The 20,954-nt window shown below is 38.6% G+C and overlaps 1 protein-coding gene across 1 annotated transcript; it reads left to right on the forward strand.

The window, feature by feature from the left end:
• The first annotated feature begins 1,517 nt into the window (after positions 1–1,517).
• ahcy (adenosylhomocysteinase) lies at positions 1,518–11,604 on the forward strand. Its single transcript, XM_082533409.1, has 11 exons — positions 1,518–1,676; positions 4,576–4,766; positions 5,997–6,072; positions 6,330–6,482; positions 7,690–7,802; positions 8,198–8,405; positions 8,553–8,640; positions 8,742–8,859; positions 9,441–9,563; positions 9,740–9,811; positions 10,288–11,604. Exons 1-11 carry the CDS (start codon positions 1,649–1,651, stop codon positions 10,417–10,419), a joined length of 1,302 nt encoding a protein of 433 aa, XP_082389535.1. The 5' UTR covers positions 1,518–1,648; the 3' UTR covers positions 10,420–11,604.
• The last annotated feature ends 9,350 nt before the right edge of the window (positions 11,605–20,954 follow it).

Here is a 20,954-nt window from a genome sequence, read left to right on the forward strand (position 1 = left end):
ATTTAAAAAACACATCTTTTACCTAACCATATTACATTTTTTAATATTAATTAAAATTATTAAATATTATAAAATATTGTGTGAATAAACCAAAAAGTTGAAAAACCTGTGGGATAAATACACTACACTGCCAAAAGTATTCACTTACCTGCCTTAACACTCGTACGAACTTGATTGACATCCCATTCTTAACCCATACGGTTTAATACAATGTCGCCTCACTCTTTGCACCCATAAGACTTTCAACTCTTCTGGAAAGTCTTTCCACAGGGTTTAGGGGTGTATTTTCAGGGATTTTTGACCATTCTTACAAAAGTGCATTTGTGAATTTAGATGGATCAGAAGGTGTGGTTCACAGCTCTAATTCATTCCAAAGGTGGTTTTATCAGGTCAGGAGTCTGTGAAGGCCAGTCAAATTCTTCCACACCAAAGTTGCTCTTTATGTCTTTATGGACCTTGCTTTATGCATTGGTGTGCAGTCATGTTGAAACAGGGATGACCCCTTCTTGTTTCAACATGTTTCCACAAAGTTGGGAGCATGAAAATGTCTTTGGATGCTGAAGCATTATGAGTTCCTTTCACTGCACCTAAGAGGCAGAGACCAACTCCTGAAAAACAACCACACATCATAATCCCCCCTCCACCAAATTTTAGACTTGGCACAAAGCAGACAAGTTCTCCTGGCAACCACCAAACCCAGACTCATCCATTGGATTTCTGAACAGAGAAGCATGATTTGTCACTACAGAGAACACGTCTTAGTGGTGGCATGCTCTATACCACTGCACCCAATGGTTTGCATTGTGCTTGGTGATGTAAGGCTTGGATGCAGCCACTCACTCATAGAGACCCATTCCACAAAGCTCTCCATGCACTGTTCTTCAATTTGAAGGCCACAAGAAGTTTGGAGGACTGTAGGGATTAAGTTTGCAGATAGCTGGTGACCTCTGCGCACTATGCGCCTCAGCTTCCTGCTCTGTGATTTTATGTGGCCTTCCACGATATAGTATATGTTTGCCTCCAAAAAACCTACAACTTTGTTTTCCCATTTAAGCATAAATTCATAGTTCTTGGAGACTGAGTTCAGCTGTTAATGCAGCCTTAAATTGACCCAATACAAAAATTATATAATTAAAAAAAAAAACATATTTATTAACAAAGGAAAAACTTACAAGACGACCCTATTGAAGGTGTTATATAGGAAGAACACCGCAGTATGTGTAGGAATAACCGTGAAGCATCTGCCTGTGTGCAAAATGTTATTCAACTTTCGCAGTCTGCATTACACGAATAAAGTAGTTTACACTGTCACTTATCTAGAAACCAGGAAACCACCGACAGATTCCAGCCTGAACTTGCTTACACACTCAAACTTCTCGCCTCAAGACCTCATTTCACAATTGACTCGACGTCCCACATCACCCGTTACCCAATCAAGTCGTTTACGCGTGGGGCGGGAGCTGCTGCAACCAATCGGAGTTCAAAAGAGAAGCGCGTTGTAGTCGCCCTGTCGAGTGAACTCGCCTGGATGAAGCTTCGACGATAAAAACCGAGCCGTCATGTTTTCGTCCCTCCCTCTCTGCCTCTGTCCGTCGGCCAGGCTGCCGCTTCTCTCAACCTTACCGGAACGTAACACCACAAAACAACCATGTCTGAGAAAGTCCCCTACAAAGTTGGTCAGTGTCAATGTTTATTTTTTCTGCCGTACTTGTATATCAAGTTAAGCTAAGCACGTTCGCGGTTAGTTAGCTAGTAATGCGTTAAGTTTGCAGGTTGGGTAACGGTTCCCATAGGCGTTTAATTTAGTATAGAAGCCAACCGTATACCGAAATAAATGTTTTATATGCCTTAGACTATTTTTTTTTACTTATCCCAGACTTTGCAGGGCTTTCTGGACTCTATTACTGCTAACTTGCTAGCATGTGGTGAAACGTGTTATGTTATTACCGCAGTTTAGCAAGCTGTCCAGTTAATTTGTTGGTGTTTCTTAGTCATTTTAGCAGTAAACTTTTAGATTTCCTTTTCCCGGTATGTGAATAAAGCATACTTTGATTCATTTCTGAGAATGAATCGACATGTAACAGCCATACTTGCATCGGGCATGGGCTGCTCCGTGAACAGAAAGCTCACCCAAAGCCTCTGGGAGTTGTAGTCTATCAGTGGAACCGTAGTCGCTAAGAACCCTTGGCTCAAGCTGTGTTTGTAAACTGCACCTCCCGTGATGACTTGCGCTTCACCGCCAGTTTCTGCGTGAGTGACAAGAACAGGCATAGACAATGCTGCACTGAATGCGACTTGCAAACTAGTAACGGAAGCACTACACGTGGTGTTTGCCTAATATTGATGTCAGGCCTCTCTATTGGAATACAGGTTTTTTGTTTGTTTGTTTGTTTTGATAGTTTTGTTCCCGAATTAGACGTGGTTCTCAGTCACAATTTGCTATAAATGAGCTGTTAATAAATTTGAACTGTGCTTCTATGTCTGCCATGAAAATGGACAATTGGTCTATTGAAATGCACCAAATGTGAACCACACCTGTCGTGGATGATATTCTGCAGCTGACTAGAAACAGAAGCTGTTAGGCAATGTCCCGCTAATTGATAGGCATGAGACGAAGTCCGCATGCAATCCAAGGGTCAAGAGTTTTAACACAATAGCCGAATCTGTTAATTTGTGATATAATAATATATGCAATAACACTCATTTACTACAAGTACAATTACAAATGGTTAATCAGTAGTTAACTACAAGCATTTAATCAGTACTGTCTTTTGTATTGTACACTGCCTTCCCAAGTGCTGCTTGATTACAAAAAAAAATCATAACCACAGTCATTGTGGTCAGTAATTATATATAAATAACAATTCTTTTACAAACATACATTAAGTTTGGAGGAATGGTAAGTTTAATAAACGTATGAAAGAAGAAATGCACGTTTTAAGTTATTTCCTTGAACTACTAATTATAATTAAACAGAAAAAAATAGATTCATGACCTTTATGGGGAAGCCATTGTCAAGTAAAAAGGTGTATTCATAGTTGAAACAACGAATTGTTGCAAAACTAGTTTTTGTGTTGTAGTATTCAAAATTAATGTATTGTTTATATTTGAAGTTAAAATGTGATTTATTGCACAGCCCTAACCAGAAGGCTATTGTAGTGGGTCGGCAGCTATGATTACAGTAACAAGCCAAAGCAGCATGTTTCTGAGAGCAAGGCTGGTAGTGCTGCCTTATGTTATTAAATTATTATGACAGTGGTCAGAAAATGTATTTATAGATCTGGAATTTTTGCTGTGTATTTAAGTCTAAAACTAAAAGCAAGAAAAATTAGGTGTATCAATAAGGTCTTAACTAGTGGTAGGTTTCAAATATGCAGATGGAATTGTAGGGAAAACAAATCAGTGAACTTAATTTTAATGCCACTTGGCCATCATTGTTGTTGTCCCTCACACATTTTACACACTTAAAAATTTAGTTGCTTTCTTAATGGTAAAAGCAACAAATAATAATAAAAAAAAACCTCCAAAAGCCAAAGATTTAATTTACTGTTGTCTGTGGCAAAGACATGTATCAGATTCTGTGTAAGAAGTGCTCCACTTTTGAATAACCTCATTGTTGAATCCTAATATTTATGCATTGAGTTGTCAGAAATCATATTTATTTTACATGTAATGTACATGACATGACACATTCTACTCTTTGTAGGAATGGTTTGATATTAATATAGGCACATGGTTGTTCTGAAAGTGCACTTCATACAAAGCAACAAGAGGCTGAAGTGCTAACAAAGAAACAGGATTAAGAACAAACAGACTTTTTGTAGATTTACGTGCTCTCTGTAAAGATCTGGCTTACTTGGCTCATTCCAATTTGAAAAGGATAATCACACTTCCCTATTGCATGCTGTTCATGACATGATTTTATTTCCTCAGTGTGGCCAACTTGTGCAACAGCAGCTGTTATGAAAATGAAAGAAGGGAGTGTAGAGACAAACTGTCAAAAGTGCAAATCTGCTATGTCACAGCTGTGGTCATGTGAATTCTCCACCTACAACAAGATTATTAGAAAAGAAGATTATACAATTTTATATAAGAAATCTGTGCAGACAAAACTGGGTATGCACAGGGTGTTAAACTTGCACACAATTTTGCTAGTATTTTGGACAGTACAATTAAAACTATTAGATTTGCCTTTTTGAGACTTGTAAAACTGCAGTTTAAAACATAACAGAGTTGCTGATTTGCAAAACCACATCCTGATGATGTGGTTTTAGGCATTTACCCCCCCCCCAACTAGTTCTTTTTGAAAAATGGAACACTCCAGACAAATAATGTATGAATGTTATGAGTGTCTTTTATTTTTTATTTATTTATGTTAACAGGCATTTTGCTTAAAGAAAAACACTCAAGTTTTAAACTTTTGGACTTGAATAAACAGACCAAGTCTGATGCATATATGAGGCTTTACCTGACAAAAAAACATCCACCTGAGAATGCCAGACCAGAGAACAAGCTTATTGCATTAATCAGTTTTATCTTTGTACTCCTTTTGACAACCTGCGGTCTCTTTTCTAGCTGACATCAGCCTGGCTGAATGGGGACGTAAGGCCATCGACATGGCAGAGAACGAGATGCCTGGCCTCATGAAGATGAGGGAGATGTACGGTCAGTCCAAACCTCTAAAGGGAGCCCGTATCGCCGGCTGCCTCCACATGACCCTGCAGACTGCTGTTCTCATCGAGACCCTCACTGCCCTCGGAGCTGAGGTGACATTTAAAAGCTGCCTTTTAGTATTTATTTATCAAGAGAGCTTCCAGTAACTTCGCCTACATTGTGCGAGGGCACATATGCCCTCTTACTTTCTGCATTTAGACATAGTAATGTCTTTTTGAGAACAAACTGTAGGTCCCTTTAAAGTTGATGCATATAGATCTGTCAAAATCCTTTATGTTGTTTTTCGATAAGACTGTGCAGACCCTCCAGACAACTACAGTAGAGGACACATTAATTGATTCATTTATTGGTACAACCCATCTGGAGTCTGGCTTTTCTCCCCCTCTGTGTGCCTCAAGGCCGTGGTATCTTGTTATCATGTTAGTTTTATCTCTCTGACCACAACTGGTCTTGTCCTGCAAGAACCTGCACCCTGAGACCTAGCAGAGAACAAATAACAATCTCCCCTCCCCCCCCTTTTTTTTTCTTCTTCCCTGAATTGGTTTTACTCTGTCTGCATTGGTGGTGACTTGACTTACAGTCAACTTTGCATATTTAAAACTGTTAGTAAGGGTATTGAACTGTAGATGGCAGCATTGAGTGACATTTGTTCATAAGGTAATAGCCTTAAGGTTTATTTCTAACAACTTGACTTCAGGAAAAATCATGTTTTGTGTGCACAAAAAACCTACCCTGATTTATTATGTAATGTTACATTATGAAAGGGTGAATGTGATGATTGGAAAATCTCAAGTTAAAAATCAACGAATGCTGCTAAAGTTTATCTAGATGTGCTGAATGATTTTCTCACCAGGCATCATTGCATGTCATTGTGACTGATTTACTGCCCCTTGAGGCGTTGCAGCCCAACTGTTAGTGTTGCAGCTGTGTCATAAGGTGGCAGAGAGAGACTGGTGGTAGTTTACACTGAGACTCTAAAACACATTGGGGACTCAGGGTTATTCCCACCGACAGTTGAGTACACAGTGTGCTGTAGCTTGCTTTAATTGGACTTTGGTTTCCGTTATCTACACATTTCTGTCCAAGTAAGAATCCTGCCAGAAAACCAGTTAAATGCACTCAAAGCCAGCAAGCTGTTATTTATTAACATGTCACTTTACACGTTGTTTATAAAATCAATTAGCACAGAGGTTCATCAACAGCTAGGTTACCTGGGTTCATGTAAATATTTATTTCATAGATTGTGGTGATTTCCTGTTTAGTGTGTGTGATTGTAGCTTCATTTGTTTGTGCCTAAACTGACCCAGATTCTTCCTCCTCAGGTTCAGTGGTCGAGCTGTAACATTTTCTCTACTCAGGATCACGCTGCTGCTGCCATCGCCAAGGCTGGCATTCCAGGTAACACACACTGACAAGTTGAAAAATGAATTGGATAATTAGTCTCAGAACTGACTCATTTTCTGCAAGCATTCTTAAATCTTAGATTTTTTTAAATCTTGGAAGTGACAGTTAGGAGGAAGTACATGCTCTTAAGAGCTTTCCAAAGCACCATGTGTTGTTTTAAATACATGACAAAACTGCCAGGACTTTTTAATATACCCACCTGAATTTTAGAAATAAAGCACGTTACTAAATATATCTCTGTCCATCTGTAGTATATGCCTGGAAGGGTGAGACAGATGAGGAGTATGTGTGGTGCATTGAACAGACCCTGTACTTCAAAGATGGTCAGCCCCTCAACATGATCCTGGATGATGGAGGAGACCTCACCAACCTGGTCCACACAAAGTACCCTAAATTGCTGGCAGGTTGGTTTTATGCACCTACACTCACGGTGTAAAATGAAGCTGCTATTATTATTCTTAAGAAATCTTGCATGAATCAATCTTTCTTTGAGCTTTTGGCCACTGCATACAGCAGCTGTGACACATTATTTTAATAATATGAACACTAATGGGTTTTTTTTTTTGGTTTTTTTAAGCATTTTTATTTTTCATGCAAGTTTTCCAAGCTCTTAAGTTCTTCATGTAGAACTCCCTTGGACTTGTTTGCTCGTGGTATAACAATAGTTTTGCTCTTGGTATTGTGCAAGACTTGTTTCCAGTCAATGATCCATTATCTTAAGTGTAGTGGGAAAATGCTAAAACGGGAAGGGGGGGGGCTCAAGCTCTTTTTGCACTTTAATGCACGTAGTTTTACTGCCCCTTGAGGCGTTGCAGCCCAACTGTTAGTGTTGCAGCTGTGTCATAAGGTGGCAGAGAGAGACTGGTGGTAGTTTACACTGAGACTCTAAAACACATTGGAACTCAGAGTTATTCCCACCGACAGTTTCACATAAAGGTGTACTGCATGACCAAACATCCTGTTAAAATCCAGCTGTCATGTATATACAGAATAATAGTGGCTTTACAACTAAAGAACTGAGAGAGGTACTTTTACCCTCAAAGTCCCAATAATGTTCTATTTGTTGTTTGTGAACATTTTTCTTCATTGTGTGTTCATTTTTCACCACAGTAAAAAAATCCTGCACTTCTATGGTAAAACATAAAGGAAAATATGTCTTTCATTCCTGCTGGTGGGATTTGAAGATGCAAAAAAGACTACTGGTCACTTGATATATGACCTTTCAAGATGAGTTTATGGTATCTTTCACTAGTTTCAGGTCTTGTTTTAAAACGGCATTAGGTTAATGAACCTAATGTTCTTTCAAAGTGTGAATCCCTTCTGACTGATTGTATTGTTTTTGTATAACCATGCAGTGTCCTTAATTTCTCAGTGATAGCCAGCAGTTGCTTATGGTTATGGCCAAAATTCTCAAAAAAATCTGTAAACTATGTACAGGGTACACCAAACCACTTAGAGGTTAGTTATTATGTACATTATTTGTTACTGTTCTTTTGTGGCTTGAAAACATCTATAATAAGTCTAGTGCATGACCAGTTGTGGTCATGATTTATTCGTCACGGTCAAAGTTTATATAAAGTTCCAGGTTTTTAAGCAATTTTGTATTTCTAGATATCCGTGGCGTGTCGGAGGAGACCACTACAGGTGTCCACAACCTGTACAAGATGTTGAAAAAGAGCGAACTGAAGATCCCTGCCATCAACGTCAATGACTCTGTCACCAAGGTGAGCAATCCTGAGCTTTTTAATCTCCAGCCTATCATGTATAAAAATATAAACATCCCTCCTAGTGGACTTATTCATTCATGCAAATATAAATATGTTAAGTAGTTTATAAATATGCTTGATTGAATTGGTCTGTAAAATGTGTGACCTTGTGAATATTTATCTGGTGATCTATTTTTCTCCATCCTATAGATTTGAAGATAATGGAGTAGTTGTAAAATATTATCTGTTTATGAGGTGAATTACTTTGTATACAGTAATGATATGGCTAATTGAATGAGTTTGAACTAGATTTTCAGTTAATAACACCAGCCTGTCAGCTTGTATTCTTCTGCCTCATTTCAGTCTGGAACAGCCTCTTTATTCCATGTAATAACATTGTTTCCCACCTACAGAGTAAGTTCGACAACCTGTACGGCTGCAGGGAGAGTCTGATCGATGGTATCAAGCGAGCCACAGATGTGATGATTGCTGGTAAAGTTGCAGTGGTGGCAGGTTACGGTGATGTGGGTAAAGGCTGTGTCCAGGCTCTGCGAGGATTCGGCGCTCGTGTCATCGTCACTGAGATTGACCCCATCAATGCCCTTCAGGCTGCTATGGAAGGTAGATGAGGATGACAAAACTGTGCAGTACTTAAATAATGGGAGCAATCATTTTTAAGCTGTTGGGAAACTTGCATATTATATATGTTTCCTTTAAAATAAACAGGTTTCTGTAATTGAAACGGTGCTTTTCTCCTCTGTCTTGCAGGTTATGAGGTTACAACCATGGATGAGGCCTGTAAGGAAGGAAACATCTTTGTCACCACCACTGGCTGTGAAGACATAATCATGGGACAGTATGTTTGACCAACTCTCGTGTCTTTCAAACAGTTTAATTGTTTTTGAGTTTTCTTACACATTTAAAAAGTGGCTTATAAGTCAATGTGTTTACCTTCAGCCACTTTGAGCAAATGAAAGACGACTCCATTGTTTGTAATATTGGACACTTTGACTGTGAGATTGATGTCAGCTGGCTCAACAAAAATGCTGCTGAGAAGATCAATGTCAAGCCTCAGGTAAGAACAATGACAGCTACTTAAAGATTCTAGAGAATTCTGTGTTTTTGGTTATAGAGTATATACTAAAATGTATATTAAGATGGCATTACTGTTAATAGGATGTTGGTGAATGTTGAAGTGTTCTGTATTCTGTTGCTTTGTGTGTTAGTCATGAGGGGGGTGGCCAAAATAGTTCTCCACATGGAAAACAAGCACACAAACAAACAAACAAACAAAACCCAATATGAGTTAGGTTTTTTTTGTTTTTTTTTACTGCCCCTTGAGGCGTTACAGTCCAACTGTTGGTGTTGCAGCTGTGTCATAAGGTGGCAGAAAGAAACTGGTGGTGGTTTACACTGAGACTCTAAAACACATTGGGGACTCAGAGTTATTCCCACCAACAGCTTAACATAAGATGTACTGCAGCTGTCATTTTTTTAATCACCCTGATACATGTGTAGTTGTAGGAGCTGGCTAAATATTCAGGTAAAGCCTAAGCGAGGACAGGGAGAGGTTACACAACACAAAGGATGAGCAGATGTCTCCTGCTATGTCTAAACTGTCCCTGCACAGCTGCTGATTCTCCTCCGACTCCTCAGGTTGATCGCTATCGTTTGAAGAACGGTCGTCACGTCATTGTCCTGGCAGAGGGCAGGCTGGTTAACCTGGGCTGTGCCATGGGACACCCATCATTTGTCATGAGCAACTCCTTCACCAATCAGGTACTAAGGCTGAGTCAGCGATGCTACAGAAAAAAATTATTATGTATGCTGTAAACTTTCATCTGTAACACTAGAATTCTATTAACATTTGGAACTTTGAAACAAAGTCTTTGAAACAAAGTGATAACATTATAATTGTTTTGTAGTCTTTATTAAATCCAAGTTCTCTACTGTAGGTGCTGGCTCAGATTGAGTTGTGGACAAACACTGCGAAGTACCCTCTGGGAGTCTACTTCCTGCCTAAGAAGGTCAGAACATACACTGTGATAATACTGCTTAAGCTTATGCAGCACTTGCATTGTATCTGGTTTGTACTTTGTTGGACATGAATAGGAAATGTCAGATATTTACTTAAACTAGAATCTTCTTTTTTTTTTTTTCTTAAGTCAAATTTCTTTAGATGTGTAAAGACATTGATTTTCAAACAGAATTTATTTTTATTTATTTATTTTTTTGAGTGAAGAGCAATTTTATATACCTTTATTCAGTAATTTATTATATCTTAAGATGTGATCAAAAATTACCTCTGGGACTAAATAACCACTGCAAGAAAATTATCTCTTCTGAAATTCTAAGTTTCTGCTTGTTAATATTTTCAGGCAGACATTAAAGCATGAAGGATAAATGCAAAAACCCCCAAAACTGAATAGGCAAAAAAGAAAAATAACTGGAATCTTTATTTAACATGTTTTTGCTCATTTATTCTTTATTTGTGTGCCTGTAGCTGGATGAGGAGGTGGCAGCTGCCCACCTGGATAAACTGGGAGTGAAGCTTACCAAGCTGACAGAAAAGCAGGCCAAGTACCTGGGCCTGCCCACCGAGGGGCCCTTCAAACCGGACCACTATCGTTATTAAGCTCCCCTGCAAGTCTGGGGAAGAACAGAAGAAAGAGGAAGAGGTGTGGCCAGAATGGTGTTGGTGTTTGGTGGGTGGGAGCACTTGAACCATGTTGCACTCTGGGTGCTGTGTTTGGTTTTAGGCTGGACAATAGCTCAGTGATTCAGGGATACAGAGACATTTTTCTTCCCCTCAGCCTGTAAATGAAATGCTAAAGACATTAATTCACAAGTTGCATCTGGCAATCCATTTGGTGATGCTGACGTTTGAAAACGGTACCCTTAACGGTAGCTTCTGCTAACTAGCGAGCGTTGAACGACTCGCCTCTGGTTGAAGCTAGACTTTAGGTGGATGCCATTCTACCACCAAAGCTTCCATCAGTAGCTTTAAATGGTTAGTTTTTTTTAAAAGAATAAATAGATGAAGCTGTGGAAGCTTTTTTTTTTTTTTTTTAATCTCGTCTTATTCTGCTCTGACACACCAACACACGCCAAACTCTTCGGCTATCTCTCCTCTTTCTCGCCCATACTCTTCCGAAACGCCATCAAGTGCTACTGCTGTTAAAGAGAATTTCTCTTGCTGGTTGTCATTCCCTCTCTGTTTATGGAATAAAACAAATCCTCATGCTTTTCTATCTAAACTCTTCTCTCTGTCTCATAGCGGCTCAAGGTGGAACATGATGGGACAGGTTTTTCTCCCGCATCTTAAGCCAGGCAAATGTTTGGCCTAATTCCAGTGTGTTCACACTAATAATGACATGTGTTAGCACTTAATTGAAAACTGCACTCAAGCTGTCTTAACAAAACTGGGATCGGTCCTGAAGCGATAACCACTCATCCAGACTAATCACTGAAGTCAAGAGGCAAGCCGCAGCCAAAGTAATCAAAGTACCACCAAAGCACGTAACGTTTTTGCCTGATTTAGGAGTCCTTTTGATGCCTCATTTTCTTCCTTTTGATGTAATTAATGTAATTCAACTCGAAGGGCCAAAGTGTTTGCAGTGCCCCACCTTCTCAACTCTTTTCGTTACGCACTATGGCCAGTTAGGTTCTTGCAATGCTGGGTGTAAATGGATCACGGTGAAGGTGAAGTGCCCGTCTTTTCCCCTCAACGGTTAAAGCCTCAATGCAGGCTTTACCTGCTTGTAAGTGGATTAATGTTGAAACTGCCAAGTGACGATTAAAAAAACAAAAAGGAAAAACATGCCGACTCTGAATTCTTTCTCCTCGTATGGTTGTAAGGTGATGCATCTCTCTGGAGGGGGGACTTTTTATATTGGGTTGAAAGGTCGGGTCAAGAAAACATTTGGCTGAAACACCCGATGGCTTGTTCGTTGCCTGTTTTAAATTGATATTAAGCCTTTTTCATAACCTTATCTGTGTTTAATATTGCAGCTATGACAAAGCAGGTTCTAACCATAACAAAGTTCTTAGTTTAATCCATGCTGTGATCTTTCACTAAACTGAAACAAACCTTTAGGGTTATTCTTGGCTCATTCAGAGTCAGGAGGGTTACCACACACAAGCGCGATTGATTGATATACAGTAAAAGCAACAAGTCCTTTTTGCCTTATTTGACAAGTACATTTTTCACTCTGGCCAACTGATAGCCTACTGTATTACCATGTTTGAGTAGAGCAGCAGATAATTAAAAAATTCTTCACTTGTGTGTGTATATTACAGTCCTGAGGATTTTTCATAGGGTTGCTAAAAAATTCCCAAATGAAGATAAAACTGTCCTCCTACCATTGTCTGTGGTATAACTCCGGTCCATATTTCTAGGGTCTTAGCAGATAAATTGCTTGTGACCTAAATGAGGTTTAAATAAATTTTTAGTTGTATGGCATAAATACTGTGATAATCTTTCCTAACAGGTTGGCAGGAATGACCAGTTAAAAAAATAAATGAACGATAAATTCAAGCCTCATAGTTAAAGCAATCCACGTCCCGACGCAGCTCATTGCCCCGAGCACAGCTAAACCACAGGCATTCGCTCTAAAATTTTCAAATTTGCTTACAGGCTAAAGGGGCGACCTGGGGTGTGGGTGTCCAACCCCAAAAAATGAGTGTAGTTAGGAGTCACACAAGGAGGCCTGATCCCCTTACCTGGGAAAAATGTCTTCTGCATCATTTTAAATATATGTAATGTGTTGAATATAATAACCAGTGACAGCTCTTGTGCTAATCACATATCTGAAACACTTTTAAGTGATAGAAAAACCCCTCCCCTTTCAACTGCTTCAGTGCCTGTCATTCTCTAGGTCCTTTACTTTTTAAAGGTGAATTTGCAGAATGCAATAGTGCCTAGTCTGTGTGCTCTGGCCTCACAGTCCAAACATGCTCCCTACCAGCTGAAAATCCAGATAAGATCGTCTGCTGTACAAGTCCTCAAGGCATCAGTCACAATGTTTATAAAAAAAAAAAAAAGACTATAAAATTGAGTTAGCTGACACAACACAAGCCAGATGTCAGATCAGCAGACCTAATGCAGATTTAAGTACTTAAATCATTTTCAGAGTCACTTGACTGATTGGATTAAAAAAAAAAATCAAGAGGCAGGATAAAAGGACCTTAAGGTGACTGTTGGGGCAAACGGGGATGAAGGAAGCTCAACATGTATAATGTCAGTCTGCTGTTTTGAATGTCTCCTGAGGTTTCACCTGATCTGCTTTAAAAAAAAAAAGAAGTTCTCCAGTGGCGTGGAAGAGCTCATTTAAATCTGTTTTATGGAGACCTCAATCTCTCTCGAGGCCAAATTGTGACACAAGATAACACATGACTTGAGATATTATTGGAATAGACTGTTCTGAAAACACGAGCTTGGACTGATAAAACACACAGCAGTAAGAGACACTAAAGCCCTCTCCAAAGTAAACCTCACATTAAGAATTCAGTGTGTATGAAACGGTTTATACGTTTTATTCAGTTGAACCAAAAGCGACCATATTCGGGGTAAATAGCTGATCTAAGTTTACAGCTAATGCCTGCATGTTGCCTCCAAGGGTGCGATGCACATATGTATACCTGTTAATTGGTACGAATAACAGTCTGGTAAAATGCCAGAATTTCACTTAACCAAAACTGAAGCATAAACGTCCTGTGTGGTCTGTACCTTACAGGAGGCCAGAGTATTTGGCAGATAACTCCATGAAAATGCTCTAAAGATGCCAACAACACATATATGGTGGAGAGTTCCAGTTCAATGATTTAAATTAGGGAAAGTGGAGCACTTCAGAAGCACTAATGAGGACGGCTATCCCCTGGGTCAATGCACAAAGCACCCTTTACTTCTGATATGCTTATTCTACTTTTATTGCATGGTTGGATATTTTTACTATTCTTTTTTTTATCCTGTTGTATAGTTGCAAGTATCTGTACTTCCTGGGTAACAAATGTATATGTTGCTCTTCTACTAAGTGGTATTTGATAGATTAACAATAAAGTATTTTATATACACCCACCAGCTGTCACGCTTCATGTGAGACTAAAGACCAGTTTTACCCATTGTCCCTCATCCCACACATTGAAACAATGTCCCACATTTTGATTTGCTCTACTTTTCAATACTTTTATAACATCTGGCTTTAATCCAACAGTTGTGAAGAAAGCCAGGAAAGCTTTCATCGCAGGTTAACCAGTCACTGATTTTTGTTGCCAATGTTATGACCAGCAGGGGAAATTCACCACAAAGTCACAAGCTCTGCAAATTCTAACACAAAGAAAAAGGAAATGTAGCGACATCAAAGAATTGTAAAATGTTTACAACTGGGTGATTCGACTGAAAGACGATTCCCAAAGCATTTGTGGTCTTAAAGAGATGTACAGATGCATCCCTTCTGAAGCCCAAATATTATTACCAGATAGAATAAAAGCTTTAATAACACTTAGCAGATTTAACAGTTGCTGGTACAGAAAAAGAGCAGAAATAATTGGAAGAAGACATATCCACAAGAATAAATGCTTTCCTTTAATGCTTATTGTGTTATATTGTTGAGATGGTAAGGGCTTTAATTGTTGCTCAAATGAAATAAGCTTTAGTTCAGGTTTGCATGTGTTTATTTTATTATTGTTATTTTAGCGTTTAGCACCTACATTTTTTTTTAGCTACTAACCTGATTTCACCAGCAGGTGGCAGTGTAAGTACTCTATAACATGTTAAATAAATATAAATTCACCTTTGGAAATGTTGGTATGATGTGATGTTTTGATCTTTTGTGCATAATTTTATATTTATTTTATTTTTGAAGAATTGGAAGCTATCTTAACAATGCAGATTTAGAAAAGAACGGAGAATCAGGTTGTTTTTTTCATGTCTGTTGGTGTTTTTTGTGATGAATCGTCTTCGATTTTTCTATATTTCATCAATATTAAAGCCCAGTATCAGAGCCCATGTCACTGGATTTTTTTAAGACCACAAATTAAATAAAAGAGGAACTGCCTTCGAACAATAGGCAACACCAGAGGCCAGGCAGCAGGCATGTGTGCAGAGATTAATGCTATACCTGTAATTATGCTGTTCTTATTCTGTGAAGCACCCTGCTTCTGCCTTTCATGATAACTGAATAAGATGTTTTTCACACAGCAGTTTTCTCATGGACTATTTCCTCTGGAGGATACAGTTCCAACGAAAACCGCTACGTTTGAAGTATGTGGATAATCCAGAATAACTAGCACATCGTTCCATTCAAAACATTTTGGGCATTTCAGTTTTTTAAATGCTTTCCTAAAAAAAATCTTTAAAAAATGACATGCTAATTCCAGTCATCTGGATTATTAGAATTTAAATGTTTGTGACAGATATTTACCAAACTATGCAAACTGGTGTGTTTTCGGATTTGTGATCGCTATCATTGTTCTCCCTTGTGAGTCTAAGCATGTCATTATGACATGTGGTCACATTGTTGCTGGAACACACATTGTTGCTGGAACTCCCACAAAGGCAGCTCTGAGTACTCTGACAGGGGTTTATAAGTCTCTCTGAATCTGCGGACAGATTTTGTCAACATAAAAGCATCAAACTCCAGCGAGACGCAGCCATGAAGCTTGTGGAGCTGAGATCAAAACAAAGGTCGATAGGGGCAAAAAAAAAAAAAGGTGTCGTCACTATGTAAACAGGTGACATAAGTAATAGGGTTTAATTGCAATATCCATCCATCTATTTTCTTCTGCTTATCCAATAATTGTTTTCATTTTGAAGCTGTTGAGAAATTAGGCAATAAGAATTTTTTGAGAAAGAGTAAGGGGAGTTTCTCCTCGAAAAAATTACAAATTCATTGTGGTGTAAAATTAAACAGAAGTGAATTGAAAATTCAAAGTTACAGAAGGAAAAATAGTAAATAGCTATTTATATATCACTTTTGTAATCTAAAGACCACCCATAGCAGTCTTACAAATGCAGACTCATCTAGAGATTGAACTATCAACCTTCTAATAAGTAGGAATCTTATTCTCCTTAGCCACAGCCAACCAAATTGGCTATAGAGGGTGAAAGCTGTGGCAAAGCGGTGTAGTGGTTAGCACAGTGCTGGCAACCATGTGTTTGCGTGGGCTTCCTCAGCTTGCTCTGGTTTCCTCTACAACAAAGATGTACATGTTAAGTTAAACAGTGATTCAAAATTGCCCTCAGGCCTAAATGTAGAAGTGTTTGGATGTCTGCCTCTCTGTATTAGTGATGGACTGACAGCCTGTTCAGGGTCAAGCCTGCATTGTGTCCATTATTACCTGGGATCAGATCCAGCTCCTCTCTGACTTTATTTGGATACTTGTTTAAGGAGAAGGGTCGATAGAAGATTAAAGCAAGCCCCTTCTTTCTCCATTGTTTCCAAAGACTGAATTGCAGCCTATGATCCTCTCATCAATCATGAATTTCATTTCTGAAAAAAGGAGCCCTTTAAAATGTCTGTGAAGGTTGTCAGTCATCCAGGTCATTGTAGTCTATGGAGCTTGGAAAGACAAGCATCTGGACTACTTTAAGTCTCTTGAAGACATGGTATGGGTTGCAAAAACCTTGGCTGATTGTGAGCCGCACCCGTTTTCATACCTTGGCTTGTGTGATTAGGCGGAGGATCCATTGAGACACTCCCAATAGGACTGTAAATCTGGGACTCTCAACCAATTGCTCTAAGAACTGAAGAAGCTTCTCGGATGTGAGGTGAAACCTCCAGACTCTTTTCTTTCCAAGCTCCTTAAAGCCCTTTAAAAAAGCTGCAATAGTTTAAAAAATGTGACATTGCTTAGTCTTCAGTTTGAGCAAAAGTGCAAAGGTTACATGAGATCCTGAGTCATGTAAAACATTTTATTTATGACTAAGCAAAGTGAATAAAAACGGATGCTCTTCCTGATGCTCTGCTTCATCGCACCAAATGATGTGTAACAGAAAAAATTCACAATTATGCTGAGGTGCCAGAAAGTATGGCCAGCTCTTAAATGTTTCATTAAGCATTACAATTTTTACTCCACTACATTCGTCTGACAACTACAGTTGCTTTTCAGATTACAGTTTTCCATACCTACGCTGTCCAGCTACAAAATAAATAAATAAAAATGTGCTGACTTTCAATGTTTGTTATAAATTGAACCAATAAGCTTTCCGTCACCGGTACTTAGGTTGTTTTTTTTTTTTTGTAATGTAGGACATTTACTTGTAGTGAAGTATTTTTGTTGAGTGGCAAGTACGGTTCTTGAACCACAGTGTGGTTGACTACAAAGGAAAAAACAACCCAGCTCTGTCAGCATTGTATACGGTCCTTGATCTACATACAACATGCAATAAAGTCACCACCTCTGGGTTGGAGAAAAAAAATCGATGCTTTTAACAGGAAGTAACGATGCACAGATTGGATTAAACTGGTGGCTGTGAGAAAATTCGCTTTGCCTCTTGATTTGCATGTTTCATACGTCCTCTGTGCTGTCTGTCTGTCTGTCCTTTTTTTGTTTTCTTTTTCCAGTTCATCATATTTATTATTCTATGTTTAGAACAGCTGCAGTAAGTTATTTAAAGATATGAATTTGTTTCATTTTTCTGACAGATCTCATAAATTTAAACAGAACCTGATGAAAATAAATGTGACATATCGTGGTCTGGAGTTACCTTTGCCAGAACAAACGACCGTGTCATCTGTTTGGATTTATACAGCCTTCTTGCCTGAGGACATGTAACATAATTTTGTAAACAATCAAGTGCGCCAGGACATCTACGGACACGACAGAATGTTTTTGCTATTCCAGTTAATGTCTATAATGTGGAAAAACAGACATCAGACAATGTTTCTTTAAGTGATTGGAAGAAATGTCTCATCTGAGCTCTCAAGTGATCCACTTGATATTGAGATTGAATCAAAGGATTTTGTGTAATGTAAAAGAACTTGTGCGAAGCCTTGAAATCTGAGGGAATTGGCTGCAGAGTTGATGATGATAACATCATCATCAACTCTGCAGCTTTAAAGCACTTCTAAACTACTTTTACGCCTAGATTTGGTTTTATGGCTCATTTGCTGCTCTGGCTTAGCACTCTTCTCAACTTCATTTCTGGCAGGAATGGCAGGCAGCTGTTTTTGGCAAACAGGCACTGAAACACCCACAATATTCCAGTAGAAAGACATGTTTAGAGGTAAGTGGGTAAACAAAGTCAGCTAGCGGCTAAAGAGACAGATTCCTTCCTCAGGATGTTGGACTGCGTACTTAGACTATCATTCATAAAAGACGCAAGACTGAGCCTGAGTATCCACTGAGTCTCCGGCTTGTATCATTGAGGGGTAGAAATTCATATTACTCAGAATGCACAAATGAATCTTAAATTTTAAATAATAAAACATTTGAATAGTAACAGATATATAAAATATCATGTGATGCATGAATTAAAATGCAACAATTTGTGAAATACAAATGAAATGTACCAGACTACTGAATAATTCTGAAACTCATATCTACCTGGATATGAGTTTCAGTTTTTCCAGTTTTAAAATGTGAAAAAGCTGACATTTTGAGTGGTGTAGTGCATCGATCCTTCCGAGCTTTAGAAGGATCGATGCACCATCACCAGGAGGCAGCGTCAAAAATATGAACAGCAACTTATTTGTGGGGTATTATTGTCTGTGTTTGCATTATTGGTGGTCCTTTAGCTTGAAGAAGTCAAGACAGAAAAAACTGAATGTTAAAAACTGTCTCCTGCAGCTTGTCTCTACTTTTAATGTTGCTTTTTTTGGTCTTTGGTGTTATTTTTTCCACCTTCACACTTTCTTGAACCATTTCCTGTTTAAACCCACTTTTCTGCCATCTCTATGTGCAGCACCATCACTGCACGTTGTTGTTTTTCTTAAGAGGACCACATGGAAACACATCTTTATGTGTTGCATATGAACAACCATCCACTCTGTGGAGCCAGATACCTGTCCAAATACAACCACAGTACCATCACCTCATATTGCCTATCACAGCAGATACAACAGTTTTAAGCCAAGATGAGTCCAATAATTTTTTTACACTTTCTTTGGTGTGACTGTTAGACAAGTTGTGTTTTACATTGTTGTTTGGTTAGGTCGGGAAACCACAATGTCTTTGTTTGAAATAAAATTACTCGGTTTGGCACTTAAATTATTTTGTTAGATTTATGCAACCAAAGCATCTTAATGAGCCTTTAGTATTATAATAACTATACTAGTATAACTTATTGGTATGGGGGAAAAGTACCTGGTTAGGGATAGACAATAAAACTACTACTAGTTTAAGTTTGGTTGTAAAATGCTTTCAATTTGAAAATCTAATTTATGCATCTTTTTGTTTCAGATTATTATTTTATAATATGTAATTATAATCAGTGACATTCTAGCACATCTGGTTCATGGCCAGATTAGTTAAAAATACATTCTTTTGTGAATCCTGTAAACCACATATGTCGAACTCCAGGCCTCGAGGGCTGGTGTCCTGCAGGTTTTAGACGTGTCCTTGATCCAACACAGCTGATTTAAATGGCGAAATGACCTCCTCAACATGTCTTGAAGTTCTGCAGAGGCCTGGTAATGACCTAATCATTTGATTCAGGTGTGTTGACCCAGGGTGAGATCTAAAACCTGCAGGACACCGGCCCTCGAGGCCTGGAGTCTGACACCCCTGCTGTAAACCAAGGATCCCTATTCCAAGTAATCCCATCATCATGCTCTAATTTTTTATATTTTCTCTACAAGCAGAAAGATAAATGGTCAAGCTGAACTTTAAGGCTCTCACTTTAAGCTTAGATCTTGAAGGCTTCTTGCCAGTTCTTCAACTAACAGCAGAACTTTGGCTGATGGATTTTGGTATTTTGACAAAAATTGATGCTTTCCCCACAGTGCGGGCCGTCTCTTGGCTATGTTTCAGCTCCAGTCAGGTTTTCTCTGAATGACTGATCAACCATGAAACTTACCACTTATGCTGGTATGGAGTGAAAAGGTGTTAAACTGACAGAATCATAATAACATGTGTCTGATCTGATGTTGTATATCTGCTTTTTCTGCCGTTTCAGTCTTTTTTATTTTTTATTTTTTTTATTTTTTTAAGATGAGTTTTCAACTTTTAATAGAGATGCTACACAGGTTTCAAGAAAATCCTTGACAATGTTTTTTTACATTTTACACAAAACTGAAATGACTGTGATTTAGGTTCCAGCTCTTGGCTGCCATCAGTTCTGGTTTGTACTAAGCCGTTCCACTTGGTGTCAGCCAAAAAAACATTGGAAAGCAGACAGCCTCTTTTATGGCACCCTACCATTAGCAAAAATGTCATAACAAAGACTTAAACTCAACCTCACAGCCAGGTTCTTTTTGTTTAATACACTTCTCTCTGATTGTTAAAGAACATTATGAGGAGAAATATAAAAAGGTTGCATTCAGGTTACGGGCAAACAAAATCCATTGACTGAAAAATGCAAATAGCACTTTACAGGTCAGGGTTTGTTCTGAAAACGCTCATGTGAAGCCATGATGATAATAGAAGACGTCAGTTTAAATAGAGTAAATTACTCTGCAAAATATTGAGTTGTTCCTTTAAAGGCTTACATATACTCACGCATTCACTAGCACACACAGACACACACATTTGAACAAAAACACATGCACATGAACACACACCAAATGTGCCTCAATGAGGAGATACAGTTATGTCCGGTTCTGTTTTTTCTCCTGCTAATGAAAGGAAGCCTTCTAAGAAAAGACTAAAGGCTGTTTTATTTTATGCCTTAATTTAATTGAATCTGTACTTCTGATTATTTATTTTTGGAATTAAGAACATATATTCTTTAACCTCTGGGTGGTCTTGGGTCGATTTGTGCCATTTTTCATTGTTCATTTACACGCCATTTGCACTGTGTTGGGCAGGAATGGCAGGCAGCTGTTTTTGGCAAACAGGCACTGAAACACCCACAATATTCCAGTAGAAAGACATGTTTAGAGGCAAGTGGGTAAACAAAGTCAGCTAGCGGCTAAAGAGACAGATTCCTTCCTCAGGATGTTGGACTGCGTACTTAGACTATCATTCATAAAAGACGCAAGACTGAGCCTGAGTATCCACTGAGTCTCCGGC

This window comes from Aulonocara stuartgranti (assembly GCF_965226115.1).
Source record: "Aulonocara stuartgranti genome assembly, chromosome: 5".
NCBI classification, from domain to species: Eukaryota; Metazoa; Chordata; class Actinopteri; order Cichliformes; family Cichlidae; genus Aulonocara; species Aulonocara stuartgranti.